This window comes from Aspergillus flavus, chromosome 1 (genome assembly GCF_009017415.1).
Source record: "Aspergillus flavus chromosome 1, complete sequence".
NCBI classification, from domain to species: domain Eukaryota; kingdom Fungi; phylum Ascomycota; class Eurotiomycetes; order Eurotiales; family Aspergillaceae; genus Aspergillus; species Aspergillus flavus.
This window is the reverse complement of record NC_092406.1, coordinates 6,252,340-6,271,133: the sequence shown is the minus strand read 5'-3', so window position 1 is coordinate 6,271,133 and position 18,794 is coordinate 6,252,340. Positions and strand designations below refer to the sequence as shown.

The 18,794-nt window shown below is 47.0% G+C and overlaps 9 protein-coding genes across 9 annotated transcripts; 2 read left to right on the top strand and 7 right to left on the bottom strand.

Moving 5' to 3' along the window:
- Positions 1-3: 3 nt before the first annotated feature.
- F9C07_11353 (putative short-chain dehydrogenase) lies at positions 4-1,070 on the bottom strand (the record flags this gene model as incomplete). Its single annotated transcript, XM_041288076.1, has 5 exons — positions 4-404; positions 464-532; positions 584-667; positions 719-795; positions 871-1,070. 5 exons carry the CDS (start codon positions 1,068-1,070, stop codon positions 4-6), a joined length of 831 nt encoding a protein of 276 aa, XP_041139837.1.
- Positions 1,071-1,142: 72 nt separating this feature from the next.
- F9C07_1171758 (heterokaryon incompatibility protein-domain-containing protein) lies at positions 1,143-3,981 on the bottom strand. The gene has a single exon (XM_041283955.2). The coding sequence runs from the start codon at positions 3,864-3,866 to the stop codon at positions 1,629-1,631; it is 2,238 nt and encodes a 745-aa protein (XP_041139838.1). The 5' UTR covers positions 3,867-3,981; the 3' UTR covers positions 1,143-1,628.
- Positions 3,982-5,852, bottom strand: F9C07_1171746 (putative geranylgeranyl pyrophosphate synthase). The gene is made up of 5 exons (XM_071507670.1): positions 5,207-5,852; positions 4,996-5,150; positions 4,769-4,932; positions 4,469-4,716; positions 3,982-4,417 (listed from the first exon to the last, which is right to left on the bottom strand). The coding sequence occupies exons 1-5, from the start codon at positions 5,393-5,395 to the stop codon at positions 4,097-4,099; spliced, it is 1,077 nt and encodes a 358-aa protein (XP_071366150.1). The 5' UTR covers positions 5,396-5,852; the 3' UTR covers positions 3,982-4,096.
- A 457-nt stretch (positions 5,853-6,309) lies between these two features.
- F9C07_2200421 (uncharacterized protein) lies at positions 6,310-7,412 on the bottom strand (the record flags this gene model as incomplete). Its single annotated transcript, XM_071509481.1, has 5 exons — positions 6,310-6,560; positions 6,618-6,964; positions 7,016-7,113; positions 7,136-7,252; positions 7,308-7,412. The coding sequence occupies 5 exons, from the start codon at positions 7,410-7,412 to the stop codon at positions 6,310-6,312; spliced, it is 918 nt and encodes a 305-aa protein (XP_071366149.1).
- Positions 7,413-7,673: 261 nt separating this feature from the next.
- On the bottom strand, positions 7,674-9,477 carry F9C07_2228971 (uncharacterized protein; the record flags this gene model as incomplete). Its single annotated transcript, XM_071509836.1, has 6 exons — positions 7,674-7,705; positions 7,761-8,068; positions 8,129-8,345; positions 8,401-8,483; positions 8,550-9,290; positions 9,356-9,477. The coding sequence occupies 6 exons, from the start codon at positions 9,475-9,477 to the stop codon at positions 7,674-7,676; spliced, it is 1,503 nt and encodes a 500-aa protein (XP_071366148.1).
- A 263-nt stretch (positions 9,478-9,740) lies between these two features.
- On the top strand, positions 9,741-10,638 carry F9C07_11350 (uncharacterized protein). The gene is made up of 3 exons (XM_041288068.2): positions 9,741-9,854; positions 9,925-10,148; positions 10,205-10,638. Exons 1-3 carry the CDS (start codon positions 9,821-9,823, stop codon positions 10,604-10,606), a joined length of 660 nt encoding a protein of 219 aa, XP_041139841.2. The 5' UTR covers positions 9,741-9,820; the 3' UTR covers positions 10,607-10,638.
- Positions 10,639-10,998: 360 nt separating this feature from the next.
- On the bottom strand, positions 10,999-12,355 carry F9C07_2200420 (protein kinase; the record flags this gene model as incomplete). Its single annotated transcript, XM_071509480.1, has 2 exons — positions 10,999-11,727; positions 11,750-12,355. 2 exons carry the CDS (start codon positions 12,353-12,355, stop codon positions 10,999-11,001), a joined length of 1,335 nt encoding a protein of 444 aa, XP_071366147.1.
- A 922-nt stretch (positions 12,356-13,277) lies between these two features.
- Positions 13,278-15,166, top strand: F9C07_2280335 (uncharacterized protein). The gene has a single exon (XM_041283946.2). The coding sequence runs from the start codon at positions 13,423-13,425 to the stop codon at positions 14,572-14,574; it is 1,152 nt and encodes a 383-aa protein (XP_041139843.1). The 5' UTR covers positions 13,278-13,422; the 3' UTR covers positions 14,575-15,166.
- Positions 15,167-15,600: 434 nt separating this feature from the next.
- F9C07_11347 (uncharacterized protein) lies at positions 15,601-16,341 on the bottom strand (the record flags this gene model as incomplete). Its single annotated transcript, XM_041283956.1, has 1 exon — positions 15,601-16,341. The coding sequence occupies one exon, from the start codon at positions 16,339-16,341 to the stop codon at positions 15,601-15,603; it is 741 nt and encodes a 246-aa protein (XP_041139844.1).
- Between the last annotated feature and the right edge of the window lie 2,453 nt (positions 16,342-18,794).

Genomic DNA, 18,794 nt, shown 5'->3' with positions numbered 1-18,794 from the left:
TAATCAAGGAAGTACATAGCCACCATCAATCAACACATCACTTCCAGTCATATATGTCGACGCATCACTAGCCAGATAAAGATAAAGACCCTTAATCTCCTTCACATGCCCCTGCCTGCCAAGCACTGCCATCCGGTACGCCTCGTTCAGAGCAAGCGGGCTTGCACCCATTTTCGTTTCAAAGAAACCGGGAGAGACAATGTTTACCCGTGCAAAATCCCGCCATTCACGAGCAAGCGACTTACCGAACTGGGTCACAAAGGCCTTGGATCCATTGTAGACGGGTTGGTCGGTGGGCACATTTACGATATGTGCGCTCATACTTGACGTGATGATCAGGTTTCCAGAACCTTGACGTTGGAATACTTCGCCTGCATATTTTGCGCAGGCGACAACTCCGTCCACTGAAGTATGTTGTCAGTATATAGTTCAAGGAGACTTCGAAAGGTTTGGAAATACACACCATTAACAGACATCTGCTTCCTGTATTCATCCAGCGTCTGTTCCAGGATCGGTTTGGAGATAGCCATTCCTGTCCATCGTCAGTGATATCATCAACCCAGCATCTACAAGCCCAGCTCACCAGCGTTAGCAACGAAGACATCAATCCTCTCAAAATCCCTCACAACATCCGCTACGGCCTTCTGGACCTCCTCGGGGTTCGATACTGCACGTCTTAGCAACCAACTATAGAGCAAAATAGAGAAAGAGAACTTACCATCAACCTTATAAGCAACAGTCCTAACTCCATGATCCTTCGCCAACTCTTCACCCCTCTTTATAGCTGCATCATTTCTACCAGTTCAACAATCAGTACTCAAACCTAACTCACCCCTAACCCCAGAACAGAAAATGCAGTAGAAAACTCACGAATTATACCACAAAGCGACATTGGCCCCAGCCTCAGCCATAGCCTCAGCAACAGCAAGACCAATACCATCCGCTGCGCCCGTTACAACAACAACCTTGCCGTTCAGCTTAAACTGCTCCAGTACATTCGCAGGAGTATCCGGGAACGGTCGTGGGAAGCCGTCCCGGATTTGCGTGGAGTCAGATACCGTCATGGACATTTTTGCGAGTATATGTATGTATTATTTGGGTGTTGGGGATTATAAACTTGGGTGGTTTACAGATATTTATGTTGGTCTAGTGGGAAAGGCTGAAGCTTGGTTTGGGATCCCCGCATCTGGGGACCTGGAGGTCGGGGCGCTGTGGGCCGACGGTCTGGTGGTGGTATTTAACCGATTCAGTATTTAACCGTAGGTGATGGTGGATACTTTTACTTGAGCGAGGGGTTTGCTGGGTCCAATTGTGGGGCTTGGAGTAAATCGTGCTGGGCTTTAGACGTACTGCCCTGTAGACCTATCTAGGCGGCGGATGTTTGAGATATCGTGCGGTTTGGTATAACCACGAACGACCGAAAGTCATTTCTCTAGGCGCACCTTTGGTACTAGAGTTCATTTGGCACATAGTCTAAATAGAACCAGATCGCTAAATCATGCAATGAACAAACATTTTTATATGCGAAGGAGAGGGTGCGAGTAGCTCCCCCAATGGCATCGCTGGGCCACACATGCCAATAATTGTTGAACCCTGTAACATGCCCGGATTTGAGTTGCCTCTAGTTTCTATTCCAGGACAATGGCCTCAAACCGTCGCTCTGCTTCTGCCCATTTCCTAAGAAATATCTGTCCTATCCCAACACGTCGTGCCACATTGGATTGCTCATCCCTCCTGATTAGCATGACATGCAACATATAATACAATCCCCATTCTGGTGATAGTATCTTTTGCATACGCTTTGAGATGTCAGTCTTGCCATCATTGTAAGCCAAATAATTCTTATATTCCGGATCACAACTATAATTACCGACCAGATCCCAGGGCCAAGAATCCTCCGTCACGGAAATTGCGATAAATTCAGCAATGTAGCTGGTGGAACTATGGTCGTAATGTGGGATGTCAACATATCCAGAGAGCTCCCCATTCTTGGAACGGACGCAATTGGTGTCTCGCAAATGACTTGTGTTAGGACCGACTAAGAACTTCGCGGTCTGACTGTAGACAAGTATACGAGCTCCCAGAGACGCTATTCTGACAACCGCCGGAGAAAAAATCTCGTCATGTCGATATTGGCCAAAGACATCCTCCCAGTAAGCGGTAGGATCGGGCCATCTAGAATACAACTGCTCACAGACCGGGGTAGCAAGATGTGCGTCTAGATGGATATTACTCTGCAGGCAGCCTGTGAGTAACGCGCTAGCTATTATGCGCATGCGGTCCTGTTGACTTGGATACCTCCAATCATCCCATTGGTGTCCAGGGCGAGGTGTGCAGAAAATAACCTCTGTGCCTAAGCTACGTGGTGGAAGAGCCCATACGGCGAGTCCGGCAGCTGACCGCTTGGGGCGAGATATTGGACCACAGTGGGACGCCCAAGACCACGTTGGAAAGCCATGCCTCCTACTTGTGGGTGCTGAAGTGAACTTGGCCGGAGTCCAAAGAATTGCATCGTCAATTTCTCGAAAAGGTAAGCCATAGTATGTGTCCTCTCCGTGAATAGAGCGCAGGACTGCAGTAAAAGCCCTCAAAATATCCGACGGGAACGTCAGGTCTCTAGTGGTATACTGCTCTAATGCTTGCCAATAATTACCTTTCCTTGGCAGCCCCAAAACGTAAAGGGGCGTCTGACATTCGGTTTCAGACAACAAGCGAGTGTCGTCTTTGTAGCGAAAGAGACAATGAACACCATAGCTGGTGAACAGGATGAGCCTTGATGAGAACATAGCTTCTTGAAACGTCCAACCCCTGGTATACCATTTACTGTTCTCCATGCAGAATTGAAGACTCGGCGCCAGTGCTGTGATACCAAAGTTACCAATTCTTATACACTTATAGCTCCAGGAGCGGGCCTTGCTAACTCCAGGCAAACCATGACTGGAGTCCTCGCCCGCAAGTGCAACAACAGTATATGCAGCGCATTCATAAATACGGCTCATCTGGTTGATTTGGTGCAACTGGTCCACAGGGTCACTTTGATTGATACAGAGTTGATCGACCCACAAATATTTAAAGCCAAGTTTGTAGCATGCGACGAGGGCATCTCTGATTGTTGCTGGCAGGCTATAGCGAATGAAGGATCCTGAAGGGGTTGAGGCAATTGTCGTCAAGCTCCCAAACACATAGCTTAGAGCAATATATTCACAGCCCACAGGCGCTTCGACAACCCGGTCTTGTTGGACATCAATGAGTTTTAGTCCGGCTGGTCGCTCAGATTCAAGACTCAACCCCGAGGTTGGAACAGATGATGAGTTCAATAACGAGCGAACCTTACCCCAATCCACGTAGTGGTCCAGGGTAGGAGTGGTTTCGGGCGTCGTGACACGGTCTCCTGACCTCTGCAAGTAATATCCTCCTGACTCAGGAAGTTCTGACCACAATGCAAGGTCCGCATGAAACCGGATATCGTCCAACCAAACTGAAACGGATAGAGATCGGCAGGTAATAAAAAGTGCACTGTGGTATGACGTGCGCAGATCCCGTCGCACGGCGCTGAGAGAGGTGGCAGCAGTATAGGCGATAAGCTGACAAAGGTGACATTTGATCTTCTCTCCATCATAGTCCTCTGTCCATCCGAAGCTCACACAAATATATGGTGGGATGAACCCGTCCAGCAAATCGACAGCGGCACGCTTGGCAAGATGCGGGAGGCGCAAATGCCGGCAACGTGGACATAGCCGCTGATCCTCCTCGCCCTCTGACGGGCAGCAACAGGTATCATGGCACTCTGTATGGAACACGTCCCTAAAAGTGATTCCGGCTTTAGAAAAGTCCCAGTTCGCTTCTTCGCAAAACCCGCAATCCATCGCTATTAGCTCCTCGACAGCTCACTTGGTTGATTAGGTTGATCTCAAGCCTCTTCCAGTTTCAGCCTCGTGGTACTGACTGAGGCTATGCATTAGCTTCTTGGCATCCATATATGAATTGTCAACGCTCGTTGCCCCTCTTTGATTGTCCAAACACCAGGAAGAGAACGGCTGACTCAGCTTAGCTATCATGAATATCATTAACTACGTAGAGAATTTCCACCGCTTTGTCACAGTTTCAATATTTGGCAAAGACCCTTGAAGCCCATGTTTTTCCCCATGGCTTCTTCAATCCTCTCTACTGTCTCCCATATAGAGCTAAAGAGGCTCTTGAGAACATCCTGCGTATAATCCAGGCTACCTACTTCCTTCATCTGCGAGATGATATACGACTTTGTCTCCTCAGACATTTCCCCCTCATCCACGGGTTGTCGGCCAAAGATCATCTGATGCAGCGTACTGGCATTCGGACTATGCTCGAGCAGATGGATAAGAGGAAACGAAAACTTTCCCTCGGAAAGATCATCGCAGAAGCCCTTCTTGGCGGTATACTACAGTCCTTTTAGTCCAGTATCAAACAATCACACTAGCAGAAGCCCTACCTCGTCCGAAGCTAGGTTCTGGTAATCATCCCTGATCTGGTAGTACCTCCCCAGCAGTGTAATCAAATGACGTAGCTCGTCGTTTGGCGTAGCATTGGCTTCAATCTCCATGATCCGAAGCATCAGACGGAAGAAACCTCCAGTCTTGTGGTCGATCATGACAAGGTATTCATTTACACTGGGACACTTTTTATTGAATGTCCAGTTGAGATCGAGAGCTTGACCTAAGGTGAGGGTTTGGAGTTCTTCTGCGAGTATTCTTAACACTGCGTCCTCGATCGAGTAAAGCTGACATCTTACCAGACAGAACTTTGGCACACTCTGGTCGGAGATGAGTCTGAACATCGGAGACAATCTTGGCAATTATATACGTCGTGCTATTTATTGTTTGGCTCAGGCCATATTTAACGTGGGCCGCGGGTGCACCGCGCCGAAGTTGAGAACCGTCTTCAATATCATCTAGCCTGCGAAGTACGTTACATCAGTTCACCTCTAGCTCTTTACCTCGGATGGTGAGACGTTCGTACATCAAGGACGAATTCTGCAACATAGTCATGACGTCCGTAAGGACCGCCGCAGAACGATCGGAAATATTCAACCAAGGCCGCAAGCTCTCGATTACCTTACCAACGGTGTTCTTGCCAGGAAGAGACCTAGTGTATTCGAAGGGCTCCATGCAGATCTGGAAAGGATCAGCCGGGTCAGGGCAGTTCTCTGAACACTACGGAGTATACATACCTTTTCTGCGTCGGCCTTCGTGAACGGCGCGAGGATATCGTATTGGGTATAGGGCCTATTACTAGTTGTTGTGCCCTGCCCCTCATCTGCGTCTGTTCCTTCATGATTCTCTTGATCATCCCTAGGGCGCCGGACTTGGGTCATGTTTTGGTCAAACTCCAAAGCTTGGTCCATATTTCGTTGAGGCATTCTGGAACGTAGCTTTAATTCGATAAAAGGAACGGGTTTTATTTCCGTGATTAAGCCACCGAACTCTGCTCACAATGAACTAAGAAGAGGACACTTCGCCACTAGTCAAGATTATGCAGAAGGGCCCGACGTGCCCCACTACTCTAGGCACCGATGAAACTCCACAACTAAAATTAATAAAGTGGTGGGCTAGCTGTATTCTTATCTTTATCGATAACGATAAGAATAACGAATAAGTACGGCGGGCGAAATCGAGGTTGCGGACAATGTAAAATCATACATAACCTAGAGAGGGGTAAAGTTGCTCATTTCCAGTTCTGTACTGCCCTTTTTTGTATATATTTAGACGGTTACCAGTTGGGGATCTTCCTCATCTGAGGCCACAGGAAGCGCCATTTTTTGACTACCTCTCCCTGTGGTCTACCAGTAAGAATCATACTGTGTAAAGGGTTCGGCAACACCGCGCGGGTTGCCCTCCTGACTTAGGGGGTGGTTGCAGGCTATAGTTAGCTTACTGGGAATAGTCCGAAGTGGAGGTAGCCAGTTAAACAATGGATCTACCCTGTTGTATTACGACTTCGAGTGGACGCTTAACGCGTATAACCGTAGGGTGTGGAGAACAGGGCTCGAACGGATACTGGCCACTAGTTGATCGTTACTATTATCTGCAATCACCTTCCAAAACTCTGAAATGGACTACTTAGTATTGTTATACAGTATGGGCTGCTTGAATTGAGCGTTGTCCCGTATTCCCTACTCTATAGCTGGATAGGACAGTCTTTGTTACTGCGCAATGAAATTTTATGAACGTGAACTTCAGCTACTGCATTCGGCAAGATAAGGTTATTTTTGGAGATGGGCTTTTGACTTGGATAGATGTGTGATTCGCATGTGCATGTCCTAGCTTGAATATTCTATACTTTCCAGGCAGCCTGAAGAAGGTCATTCATGGAGAGAGGCTTGATATCCGGAAACTGCTTGTTGAGGGTAACCTCGTCCGGCAGGTTGAAAGCCCCTGCCTCAGTCCATTGACCGAACACAGCCAAGATATATTGAAGCTGTTCCTTGGCGAAAAAGGGATATACAGGAGGATGCGAGGGAAGTTCAGTCACTTGAAAAGTCTTCAGTTTCTCTTCACCGTCGTATGTGACATCGAATTTCGTCCCTAGAATTTCAAGGTCAAAAAAGATCATAATTTGTACGGAGCGATGCATATACAAACCTTTAGTGGTTTCAGCCAGAGACACCAGGTCGTTCCATGTTAACTTATCGCCTATGATGATGCTTCTCTCATTCCATTTTTCCTCGCCGATAAGTGCGGCAACATACTGGGCAACATCGAATGTGTGTGTGAAAACCACAGGAACATTACCAGATCCAGGAATTGTTGCGCTGTTATTCGCTATGTCAACAGCGAAAACAAAAGGCTGCAGGTAACTCTTCACTTTGGGCAGGCCATAGTAATCCATAAAGAATCCGTTTGATACCAGAGTGTACTCTAGACCAGATGACCTCAGCTTTTCTGCAGCCAACAGTTTACCCTTGAGAGGTGGGAAAACGGAGGCATGCCTATGTATAGTCAGCGGAAGTGACGGGTTGATAGGCTACAACGAAACTCACTGTTCGTTATATATGATACCGAAATGACTGGGAATGAACCGTTTGGTACTCTTCGATTTGATAGCAGCCTCAATGAGATTTGAGCTGAGAGTCGGTTGCTGATTCATCAGAAATGGGAACAGTAGAGATAACGGTCTCTATTTTGTTTTCTTCCAACGCCTTCGTCAATGACCCAACATTGGAATAGTCGACCGGGATAATGGGAACATCCAGTGTTTCCGAAAGTTCATCGTTCGTCTGACCAGACGGTCAGCTAGTAGTCAGAGGTATTACATTGCAAAGGTTTCCATACACTTCTTGCCAAAATGAATACAGAATGGCTTTTCTTGTTCTTCAAAGCTTCAACAACCGCCCGGCCCAATTTTCCTGTTCCACCAGACACTGCAAGAATGGCCATCTTATCTCTTGGCTGAACAAAGTCTTAATTGAATCAAGTGACAGTTTCCTTCGAATATGATAATCCAACTATTCTTTCTGATAGCTGGGAGAGCTACTTTATACTTTTCCTAATCGACTAGTTGGTTACAATTCCAAATTAGTCATCGCGCGGACTTTGGCGGCCGCTGGTTAGGAGCATCTGTCAGCAGAATTACCAATCACTAGTTGTCGAGTTCCCCTCCTAGACAATAAGCAACCAACTTTCGGCCAGTGAGACAGTTTATGTTTGTGGCAAGGCTTCATAAAGACGTCCTACAAAGACTTGTCAGCTCCACTATGATTCTAAACAGAGATTCTTATAGCTTACTTGCAAGTCTCCATCGCGTACTAAAGTGCAGAAGCATATCCATGAAAGTCTGTCTCTCCCTGAGTAAGAACGAGTCGCTCCCTACCTTCTCTAGCGAGGTCATACAGTCCAATACCTGGAACAGGATTATGATGGGAAAAGGAGAAGGAAAGACTGCAGTTGATGTGTTCAAATCGAGTTGGCTACTCGATATATCCATCAGCAAACCAAGTAGTTCTAAGCTGTCTTTGCGACGTTGTTCAAAGCTTTCAGCGGTACTGTCTCCTGCCGCTTGCAGCCGGCGGTATGTGTATATACACAGATTCGCACTAAAAGGTGATCGAGCTACTTAGCCACTGCACGGGCATAAAGTTGCATGTGAGGCTTACGCGAAGACTGTAGCGATGCACCTGTGCCACGAATAGTCACCACGGTGACCCCAAAAAATTACCTTCAAGCTCTGGAGCTGAGCTTCTAGGGCTCCGATATGATTCCATATCGCATCAGCTGACAAGCTTGTAATACCGGCAGAAGCGCTAAACCCGAGAATTGCTTGAAGGCGAACCATGATATCACAGCAATCCGCTTCGCACTGCAGACTATTCACTGTAGGAGGTCAGATCGGCATGTTTCGACATTATTAATGATGAGAGAGCCAGACCTGGAACTGTCGAGGGCTTCGTAATTTGAGAGTAGTCATCAATAATATGTTTCATGACAACCCTAGACGCAATTTTGATATGTCTGTCATCGTCCCGTGATGTTAGCGAACAAGACTAAAAAGTCAGGACACTAAAACTTGAGTAGTACCTATCAAGGATATAAATTACAAGAAGAATATTCGTCTCTTCTTCTTTACTGGTCACCAATTTTGAGGACGAAGAAACACTGGAGGTAGCTGAGAGTAGCCCAATAGCGCCAGCCATTCTGGCGCAAGTCCCAATCGTAAGGTAAGCCTGGCTTCCCATGCATTGAGCATGTTCGTATAGTGCAATCAATACGCCAGCTTGAATCAACTCGATGCAGGGTTCATTAAGCGACAAAAATACGGTGTAATTATGCTTGCAAGTCCGGTATAAGTCCGGAGGAGACGCTGTGTTAGAGGAAACGAAACTTCCCACCGGCTCCTCCGTCAGTAAAAGAATGCTCGAGATGAATACTAAAAAAGGTGAATGCGGTTCAAGACTTTCTGCTTCTTGAGTTCGGCATTCAAGTCTTTCTTTGGAGATCACCGGCGCATAATTATGTACTACGCTGAGATATTTTTCGCCTACCGCTCGCACCGAGGTGTCTCTCTCATCAAGGATCTTGGACAGATTCATTGCTACAATAAGTTCCAAGTAAGACGGCTGAAGCAGGCTGGGTCTCAGCTGCCAGTCTGATCGGTTATCTCCCTTGCATTGATCAGGCGCGGCTGCAGGTCGGTCCTCTTCGGAAGCGAAAACACGCGACTCGAGCCTCTCCAGCCTGTCAAAGACGGCTTGAAACGTACTCGTGAAATCCTCCGCTCTTGTTTCTGCTACATCAATATATGAGCAAGATAGGCAGAGTCTAGATACGATAATTAATTACTGTGAGAATCTTTTACATGAAACAAGTAGCGACAAATGTCATACCTGGCACAGCGATTGCATGTTGGCAGGGTCTTGTCACATTTCTTCTTGCTCGATTTGCAAGAAACGCATGCTCGCAGTGCAAGTTGAGGGGACACATCATTGTCAAGATCAATAGTGTCCATGGTGACGGTGGTAAGTTATCAATAACCTCTTGATCAATTGAAAACGATGTGTAAGGGAGATATTCTAATCATAGTCTCGAGGCTAACTTAGTTAACTGCATAGTGACAGTTACGTAATCACCATCTCGGCGGCTGGGCGGCCGCCGCCATTTTGAGCCTGGGGCGATAATTATTAATTATTCATCACCATGAGATGATAAAACTTATGCCTCCTAAGCACCCAATAAATAGTGTTACTTTCTTCTGGTTACCAGGATGACCGACCGTGAACCAATATTTAAATTTCGTCCGCTGAGTCTCATGCAAATCCAATAACTTGGTTCTTTCACTGGCTGGCGTGATAATGTCCGAGCATATACTCGTGTTTGGCGCCACTGGTGAGTGGCCTTCTATCCTGGTATACTTAAACACTCGCGCGTTGACTTCTCACCCGATCCTCATTTTCAGGCCCATCTGGGACTGAATTCTGCTCCGCTGCATTGCGACAAGGGCACCGATTAACCCTTCTTGTACGAACCCCACAAAAACTTCCACTGGAGGTTTCCGGGAATCCCAATGTCACAGTGATACCCGGCACGTTTGAGGACGTCACCAAAATGGAGCAAGCTGCAGGGTGTGGGGCACGCATTTTCGTGTCATTTGCAGGCCCTACATATGGGTCAAAGGGGACGGTAAGCGGTCTGATTTTTATTAGTCTGAACTTCACATTTGCTGAACTTGAGAACAGCCTGTCACTGAGGCAATCAAACTGATCTTTCCTATGTTGGTGGCGAACAATTACAAGCGGGCTATGGTACTTGGCACCTCTTCCTATCCGTCCCCTCTGGATAAAGGCGCCATTAAGTGGAAATTATCCGTCGCATTGATCAAAATTATCGCAGGGAGTGCATACCAAGAATTCCGCGGGTTGGGTGAATTTGTCGCATCTCAGGACCCTACCCAGCTCCCATGGACGTTATTCAGGGTACCTTTCCTCACTAATGGGGCTGAAGCACCGGTAACAGCCACATATACGGGACACGGCGACGATGGCTTCTTCCTTTCACGTAAAAGCATGGCGAGTTGGGTTTTGAAAGAGATGGATACAAACTCTGTTCAAGTCGGTAAAACTCCGGTCATCTCAAATTAATGGTATTCCAGCATGGCTTGAATTTAGCAGACATCTACTTTATAGTACTGTATTGTGAATCAGAGCTTAATGAAATAGACGACACAATTCCTATGCGGAGCATTCTTCCACATAGGGCTCAATTACGTCACATGCCTGAAATAGCACATTTTCCAGTCATATCCACAACTGCTTAGCTTACTTACTTTGCATGCTGATTTATCTCATTTATGGAACGGAGTATGGACATTGACAGATTCGAATCTCATAGATGATCGATGTACTGGGTCCCCTATGTTCATTTCGGTGTGTAGCCTTTTAGCGTTTGCACAGGTCTTCTATCATTTGCTTCCAGGTTTTCAATGGACAATGTTAAAGTTATCCCCTAGATAAACGGTACTAAATACATATTATTATTGACTGTTGCGGATCTTTTCATACTCCGGCAGAGCCCATTTCACCATCCATTCAGACTCAAGAACCTGCTGAGCAGATGGACGATGTTCCGGTTGAAAGCAAAGCATCGAGCGTAACATCGACAAAAGAGCATCTTGTTCATCTGACTTAAAACTCGGCATCCTTGCCTCGATACGCGCTTGCTGTACGGTCTTTTTTAAGCGGTCTTCTAATGATCGATTTAGGTATTTGGACTGGTGAATTGATTCTCCATGCTTTTCCTGCCATTCGGTCGGTAACGGGCCAAGTAGCCCAATCTGCTGACAAGTCATATCATCCTCGTCTGTCATGATCCCTTCGAATAGTGTTTTCGGGGCAACAATATCCCAGATAGTGCAGGCAAGTGACCAGATATCGGATGAGAACGTAAGAGACTTTGTAGGTTCGAATCGAGCTTCTGGAGGACGCGTTAGCAGAGGTGTATGAGATTCCAACCTTTTTTCTTGTGCGGGAGAGAATGCTTCACCAAAGTCTGGAAGTAGAATTCTTGACTCTGGAAGAGATATATTTTCACTTGCTTCTCCAAGCCAGATAGGTACCACACCATATTCGGGTACCCCTGCTGGCGGCAGCTTTTGGCCATCTAAGCGATTGACTGGCTCAAATTCTGGCTCGCCATATTCTTTATATATTGTTTCGGTAGATAGTTCAGTAAATTCACAAGATGGTAGAAAAATAAAGATTTCCTCGGTGTAAGTCACCATGGACAAATCCCTGTGAGTGGATATACTGAACTGCAATCACAAGCTGTGCGGCTATTGCCCGTGCTACCTCAAGTTGAAACAGGCTAATCCATGATTCCTTCTTGGCATCGGAGACACTCATCCTTGCTGGGCTGGTTACCAGACAGACGTGAGTACCATTAGGACCTTGGATGTTGAACTTATCCAATATCGAAGGAATGATAGATCTGCCTGTGTCTGATGGCTGTTTAGGATTTGATAGCCTTGCCAGTATATCAATCTCGCGCGGGTTGGAGTTTGCCCTGCAGACTTTGACTGCTACATTTGTGTTGGATATCTCGTCTCGAGCAAGCCAGATAGTTGAATAACTACCATGGCCAAGCTTATGGATTACCCGATAGCGATTATGGAAACAATCTCCAATTTTTACTGGGTGATACCCTCCAGGCTCATAATACTCCATTCTCTCCACGTACTCAATAGGCCGGTACAGGACACGGCCTGTTTCCATGGATGACGACAATGATTTGAAGCTAGAGAATGCATGGGATGTTCGACGGGGAAGATATGGCGAGACTGCCATGAAAATGAGTGGACAGTGAGAGAAGGAGGAGGTTGAGTACAAGGGCATCCTCAACGAAAAAAATGATTTTATCATAGTTTTTGCATTTGATTATTGCTATTATTGGAATCCTCTGTAGATTTTTGGAATGGGTTGGCGCTCCAGGAGAAGGAAGCGTTTACTGACGGTAGATCCGGGAGAACCTTATTCCGGATGGCTAGACCAGCTTCATCATGGCTATGTGAAGGATTGGGAGACCTTGGAATTCGACCATGCCACACACCACGATGAGAAGCCAGACCCGACGAGGAAGAAGCGGGGTGGTGTTGTGTGGCCATCAGACGATGCACTAGCAATTGCACCGGAGATTGGTGACCAGTAGAAAAGGCGATGCTTATGACATCACAAGGGAAGGGATAAGGATCATATCATAAATTGTTTGTTTTCGATGCTCAAAACCATAGATTAATTGGAGTATTCAAGCTAGCGAGTTTTTTTAGATGTTTTTAAAGATTTTTGGAAGGTGGTGGCAGAGACACGGTGTGTAGATATCCTATAGCCAAAAGGGTGAGCAGCAGCCAGATCATCTACGTGCCGGGCCAATTAGGACCGCCTGGCTGACTCCCTGACCACATCCGAAGTTGGATATCTCAACCAATGGGTTCTATGGATAAGCTCCCACTAGTAGATGCTCTACCCAATCATAATAGTCCAACATATTCGATTAAATCGGTTACAAATCTAATCCTACAGTACTTGAGGCACGGTGAACCGAGATATAGAGCTTAAATTTTACTTAGTGCAGCATACTTTTAGTATCGTATACAATAGACTATAGTATATCTATAGATTAGAATATCACTACCTAGACAATGATAACTATAAGTGAATGACAACCGTAGCTTAATGTAAAAGCGCTAAGGGTCCGGTAAAAATCTCGGTTAGTCCGGCACCTCAATTTAGTCTGCTGTACTAGCAGTTAATCCGATAACCCGCGTAGCTCAATCTCCCTGAAGTGAAACCAAAAGTACTTCTTACGTTTTGCGACTGACTGTCGCACATGTAGATTTCTCTCGTGTTTGATTCAGTACATGATAAGCAGATAATTCCTTGTCAGGAGTGGCATATCAGCGAGAATGCCTGCACCCGCCGGCACGCATCCAAATCCGCAGGCCGGGGTAAGGAATGCCCCTCGGAGAAATGATCGACGTCGCCAAGACAAAAAAGCGAAGCCAGATCACGTTGAACATGCCACAGGTGGTCAGCCTAATGCTCGGTTGCGGCGGCTGTTGAGAATAAGGCAACGGGGCAGGGAGAAGCGCAGGCAAAAGAAGAGAGAGGAGGCACAACAGGCATTGGAACCAGTACCACCACCTGAGTGGCTGTCTCTAGACTCCATAACACCGTTAAGCTTCTCAGATGTGCCGTTGCCAGGACCCTTCATCCCTACCTTTCCGCTGGCTGGCTCACTGTCGGAAACACATGCTGTGGATCGAGAAATGCCTCTGGAAACATCCGAGGCCACAGATCATATCAAGTATCCTAAAGATGAGACAGCGGTTCAGGGCCCAAAGATTGAGGGGGACGAAGTTGATGAAGGTCTCAATACACTTGACGGTGACGAGTCCGACGTGAGCGACTGTTGGGATTCCTATGAGAAATACTATCCCGATATTCCCTCTCCTTCGGATGGAGAGCGCGATAACGGCGTTATTCAAAGTGAGCAGGAAATAAAGGACAAACAGCGGGCCTATGAAATTAGCAAGATTGAAGAGGTCCAAAATGCATACAAGTCTCTCAAAGCAGCCTTGGAAAAACACAATGGACGCCCACGGATTTCCATCGCCGACACACACTTCCGCCTGTATTCCACTGACTATTTCGACCACTGCTACAAGCCGGAACATTATCCATCGAAATATGTTAAGTTTTATCACTGGACCGATGATCACACTAAGATGAATGGCCATGTAATTCTCGACTCCTGCTTCGGATTCTACTTTGAGACTTTTTCTTCACCAACATACGCAAGTCCACACGGTGTCAACCTCACCGAAAATGAAACAAAGCATGATTGTGATATCAAATTCCTGAGTAACGATTACTTGATACTCGTACTCAGTCGTGAAGGTGTCTTCGCCCCAGAGGATCCCCCTCCTGGGGCCCCGCAATATTTCACATTCTTCGGTGTCCACTTCGACAAGGACAAGGAACGTGTGAAACGAGAGTCCCGGTTGATGAAAAGCCAGTTGGTGGAGAAGAAGCCGTCCCCATCTCCTGATAGTTAGTTCGAGAGCGCTAACCCCTGGTTTGAATACATCGTCGAGGCAGTATCTTCTTTGACTAAGGCTACATAATTCAACTAATATATTTTTGTAGGCAAACAGGTATTCTTCCGGTGGTTAGCGCAGAAACAGCGTTCAATGTCAAGCTGCAAGCAATGCGACCCATTGAAATGCGTAGATATTTATTTTTTTACCCCTTTGTTTTATAATTTATTTCTTTTGGTCTTTATTTCCTGTTCTAAGATTCTGGTTTTCACTCATCCTAATGCTTGTCTGTCACCGAAACCTATTTATGTCATGATAATTTGGCGCACCTGTGATATATATTTTCGTGGATATACACATTCTACCTTGAAACACATCACTACCCGTGCCAATCCATCAACAACATAAATAATAAACACCCCACACTTGAATATATGCCTTTTAATTTCTAATGGCGTCTTCCTTAACAACTTGCAGACATTCAGTTAGTGTTACATTCCCTACTCTCGGCTCGACCTGAATGGGTCATCCGAGAAAAGGCATGGACTATCACTAACCTTCTTGAAACCAAACAGTTGCTTCGATATGATTGCGAAAATACGCATCATTTGTCTTTGTATTTCTCGGACTTAAAATTTCGAAAATAATGATTTTTTCTGAACACTGCATGCATGTGTTCTTAGGTATTTCCACATTGAATGGTCGATCTGATGGATCAGTGCGTACTTATGACTACTATTTAATGGACAAATAATAAAACGAACAACTTCTATTTCTAAATTTAGTCACAGAACAAACAGACGAGTACCCGACTCTATCACACAGAAAAGCAAAACTGTGTACGCCAGCATACCCGAAAGCAAAACAACAATATATTAAACAAACCAGTAGTGGTCGTGACAAACAAATACAGAAGGAATTGAGGATTGTGTCAGCCTCCGATCGTGATCAAGCGGTGCACGAGAGTGCAGGATCAAATTTACTCCATGTGGGAAGGCATGACGATGGATTTCCTATGGCAGAACTCTCGACCTCGGAGAAGATTTAAGGAGAGGGAGAAGGAGTAGCGGAGGAGGAAGGAGTAGCGGAAGAAGAAGAGGGCGAGGCGGACGAAGAGCTGCTGGAACCAGAGAACTTGCGCTTCTGAGCTGCGAAGCTGGTGGGAGTCACGGACGCAGAGCTCGAAGGAGTTGCGGAGCTGGAGGGGGTGGCTGAGCTGGAAGGAGTCGCGTACTCGCGTCTGTGGAAGACCCATGGGGCTGCAACAGAGGAACTGGATGGGGTTGCAGAGCTGGATGGGGTCGCAGAGCTGGAAGGAGTTGCAGAGCTGGAGGGAGTCGCGTACTGGCGTCTATGAAAGACCCATGGGGCTGCAACAGAGGAACTGGATGGGGTTGCAGAGCTGGATGGGGTCGCAGAGCTGGAAGGAGTTGCAGAGCTGGAGGGAGTCGCGTACTGGCGTCTATGAAAGACCCATGGGGCTGCAACAGAGGAACTGGATGGGGTTGCAGAGCTGGACGCAATACCGGAGCTGGAGGGAGTGGCAAATTGACGCTTGTGGTATACCCATGGGGCTGCGACCGAGGAGCTGGAAGGAGCTGCAGAGCTAGAAGGGGTTTCAGAGCGCTTGCTAAGACCAGCGAAGGCGATGCTGGACGAGCTGGGAGAAGCGCTCGGGGTGACAGAAACAGAAACCGAGCTGGACGGTGTAGAAGAAGCACCAAATGGAGGCAAGGCAGCAGCGCAGCCAATGAGGCTGACAATGGCGAGACCAGTGAACTTCATGTTTTATTGTGAGATAGCTGTGAGCTTTGTTTGTTTCTGATAGTAGTGTATATGATGGTGGTATGAGAGAAATTTTTGAAAGGTCTCTGGAATAAGGTGGGCCTTTTATAATGGCTTGGAATCAAGTGTGAAGGTCGCTGCTCGGCGGCTACAGTGTGATTCCTCCGCTTCAGCCGCTATGAATTTTTTTTCTCACGGTTTTAGTGCTAGATAAGGTAACAACATATGGGGATCCTATCGTCGGGAACCGGGCCATGGCCGACGTCGGGAGGTTGGGGCTTTGCTTGTGCTGTGTGGGCGAATGACGGAAGACCTTTCGGACCTGCAGTAGCCAGGGACATGAATTTTGCCCTGGGGCTATCAACCTCGAGCCATGGTGCAACAATGACATCCAAGGGTCCGACATCCAAGGTTTGGCGGGAACGTGTCTGGCCGTGCTGATCGGCGATGTGGGACTGGCCAGCGCCAGACTATCAAGTTTGTTGTACAGCGTCGGGTTGCGGTGGCAATGGACCCACTGCGCCTGGCAACAGGGCTCAGTGCAAAAGCCACAAGCATTGGCGTGATATGTTTATTACGACGTCCCTCCAGCCTCGTGCTTTGTTGGTGGCGAGCTCTCTGAGCCATAGGATGAATTCAGGGTCTATTTCTGGTCTTCCTTCGACTTGTTCGATGATACAGAAGCTGTCTTAAAGAAGCGCGCTCACATGAAGATCAGTGCTGATCCTGTGGGGCATGATCAAAACGGTGATAATCTGTATCCAATGAAGACACCTTGGCTCAGGCGGTGATGGGAATCGACTCGATATGCGACCGCTACCTTGTGGCTGTTGGGTATTCTTCTCAACCTCTCAGCATCGGATACTTCAATCACCACGGAGGTGGTTGTTGGAACCGCGGATCGGCTTCTTGTTCTTGCCGTACATTGGAGGATAACGTATCCGGGCAGACCCTGTGACCTATCAACTGCATTGAGAACTCATGATCCCAAGGATCGGAAGCGAACCCTTCTGGTCGGCTTCAAGAGGAAAGTCGGTCCGGATAGATAAATAGTGGCTGAACTGGCCGAATCCCATTCAACGTTTGGCGGCTGCCGCTCAGCCTTTTCCATGTGTGGTAGGGATCGGTGCAAGTAGTCATGCCGAGAAAAAGGATTTTTCTTTTTTCTTTTCCTGAATCACACTGCATAACCAGGAATGTGCATTGATTAGCATGTCGAAATCATAAGCCCATTGAAAGTTGGGGTGACTGAGGCGCTGTGTAAATCACGACATCATCCATCGTATGGACGTGCTTCAAACGAACACATGCACGTTAGAGCCCGCCATAAGCCGATGTTGCCCATGGGGGCTGGGGATGCATCTGGTGGGCCATGATCGCTAAGGGTGTTGGATGAGGAAATGGAGAGTGAATATCAGGTGGACTGATATCATGCCTGAGGTCATCGTTAATGCCTTAGTGCCTTTCAGGCATCGAGACCAAGTCTTGCCGCCAAAATATCCTCCCGCCGCACAATCATTGAGTCTATATGCTTTACCAGACGAACCGGACCCTGGCCGAGTGGATAACTCTGGAACAGATCCACCAAAGACACGGGCACAGGCTGGCGGTGTATCCCCACTTGAATTCTCTGCAGCATTGCTAGTTCCCTTATCATCCGTCCCAAAATTAGGGCAATGTCCTGTTAGCCATTTTTGTTTTCTTTTCTATTTCCTGCTACATTGCATTCGACTAGTCTTTAGTTTCTGGTTAGTTGCCGATGATTATTCCATCTCTGGAATGGCCGGATTTGAAATTTCTCAGCGAGCCGAGATCGGCATACCCGGCGGCATCAAATACGGTGGCCACCATGTTTGTCCAGTGAACCGCGGGATGAACACTCATACTACAGAGCGGGAAGATAGGGGCGGAAGAGAAGTTGATCAAGGGGTCCGGTTTCATCCTCTTTAAATAATTAAGAGCGCGGAGGACCCCAAGGAGGCTTGGCATCAAGATCATCAAGGCTCTGCATATGGAGACACTACATGTCCTCAAAGTGAAACAGGGGTTTGTATCACTAATATAGTGTCCGTAACGACTTGTGCCACAACAACTAAATTGTAAAGGCTATGAAAATTATCGATGGGCGCGAGGGGGTATTCAGGCCGTGTTCTAAGATGCTACAGAACTATAGCGTATGGCCCGCCCCACTACCCTTCCTATCGATCCGTTTAATTTATACATGTGGCTATTGAATCTTTCTGGGATAGAGACATGGATCAAAGTGACATAGTTTATTAAACGTTTAAGTTCCCCTGTCTATCAACTCTACAGCGCAATGAAGGATTCAAGCACCCACAATGGGAGACTTTGGGTTAGCGCTGTATAGGAGGGACCGTGCGATGGTGGACGGACGTGTATAGGCCTAATATTGGAGGCCACAGCATACATTGGATAACGGTAGTGATGATACT

Excerpts from the sequence above, each read along its gene's own strand:
- F9C07_1171758 (XM_041283955.2), bottom strand. The coding sequence starts at position 3,866 with ATGGATTGCGGGTTTTGCGAAGAAGCGAACTGGGACTTTTCTAAAGCC.
- F9C07_1171746 (XM_071507670.1), bottom strand. The coding sequence starts at position 5,395 with ATGCCTCAACGAAATATGGACCAAGCTTTGGAGTTTGACCAAAACATG. Across the intron at positions 4,717-4,768 it reads GTGTGCCAAAGTTCTGTCTG|AAGAACTCCAAACCCTCACC; the intron begins GTAAGATGTCAG and ends GAATACTCGCAG. Across the intron at positions 4,418-4,468 it reads AGAACCTAGCTTCGGACGAG|TATACCGCCAAGAAGGGCTT; the intron begins GTAGGGCTTCTG and ends AAAGGACTGTAG.
- F9C07_11350 (XM_041288068.2), top strand. The coding sequence starts at position 9,821 with ATGTCCGAGCATATACTCGTGTTTGGCGCCACTG. Across the intron at positions 9,855-9,924 it reads ACTCGTGTTTGGCGCCACTG|GCCCATCTGGGACTGAATTC; the intron begins GTGAGTGGCCTT and ends CCTCATTTTCAG. Across the intron at positions 10,149-10,204 it reads CATATGGGTCAAAGGGGACG|CCTGTCACTGAGGCAATCAA; the intron begins GTAAGCGGTCTG and ends ACTTGAGAACAG.
- F9C07_2280335 (XM_041283946.2), top strand. The coding sequence starts at position 13,423 with ATGCCTGCACCCGCCGGCACGCATCCAAATCCGCAGGCCGGGGTAAGG.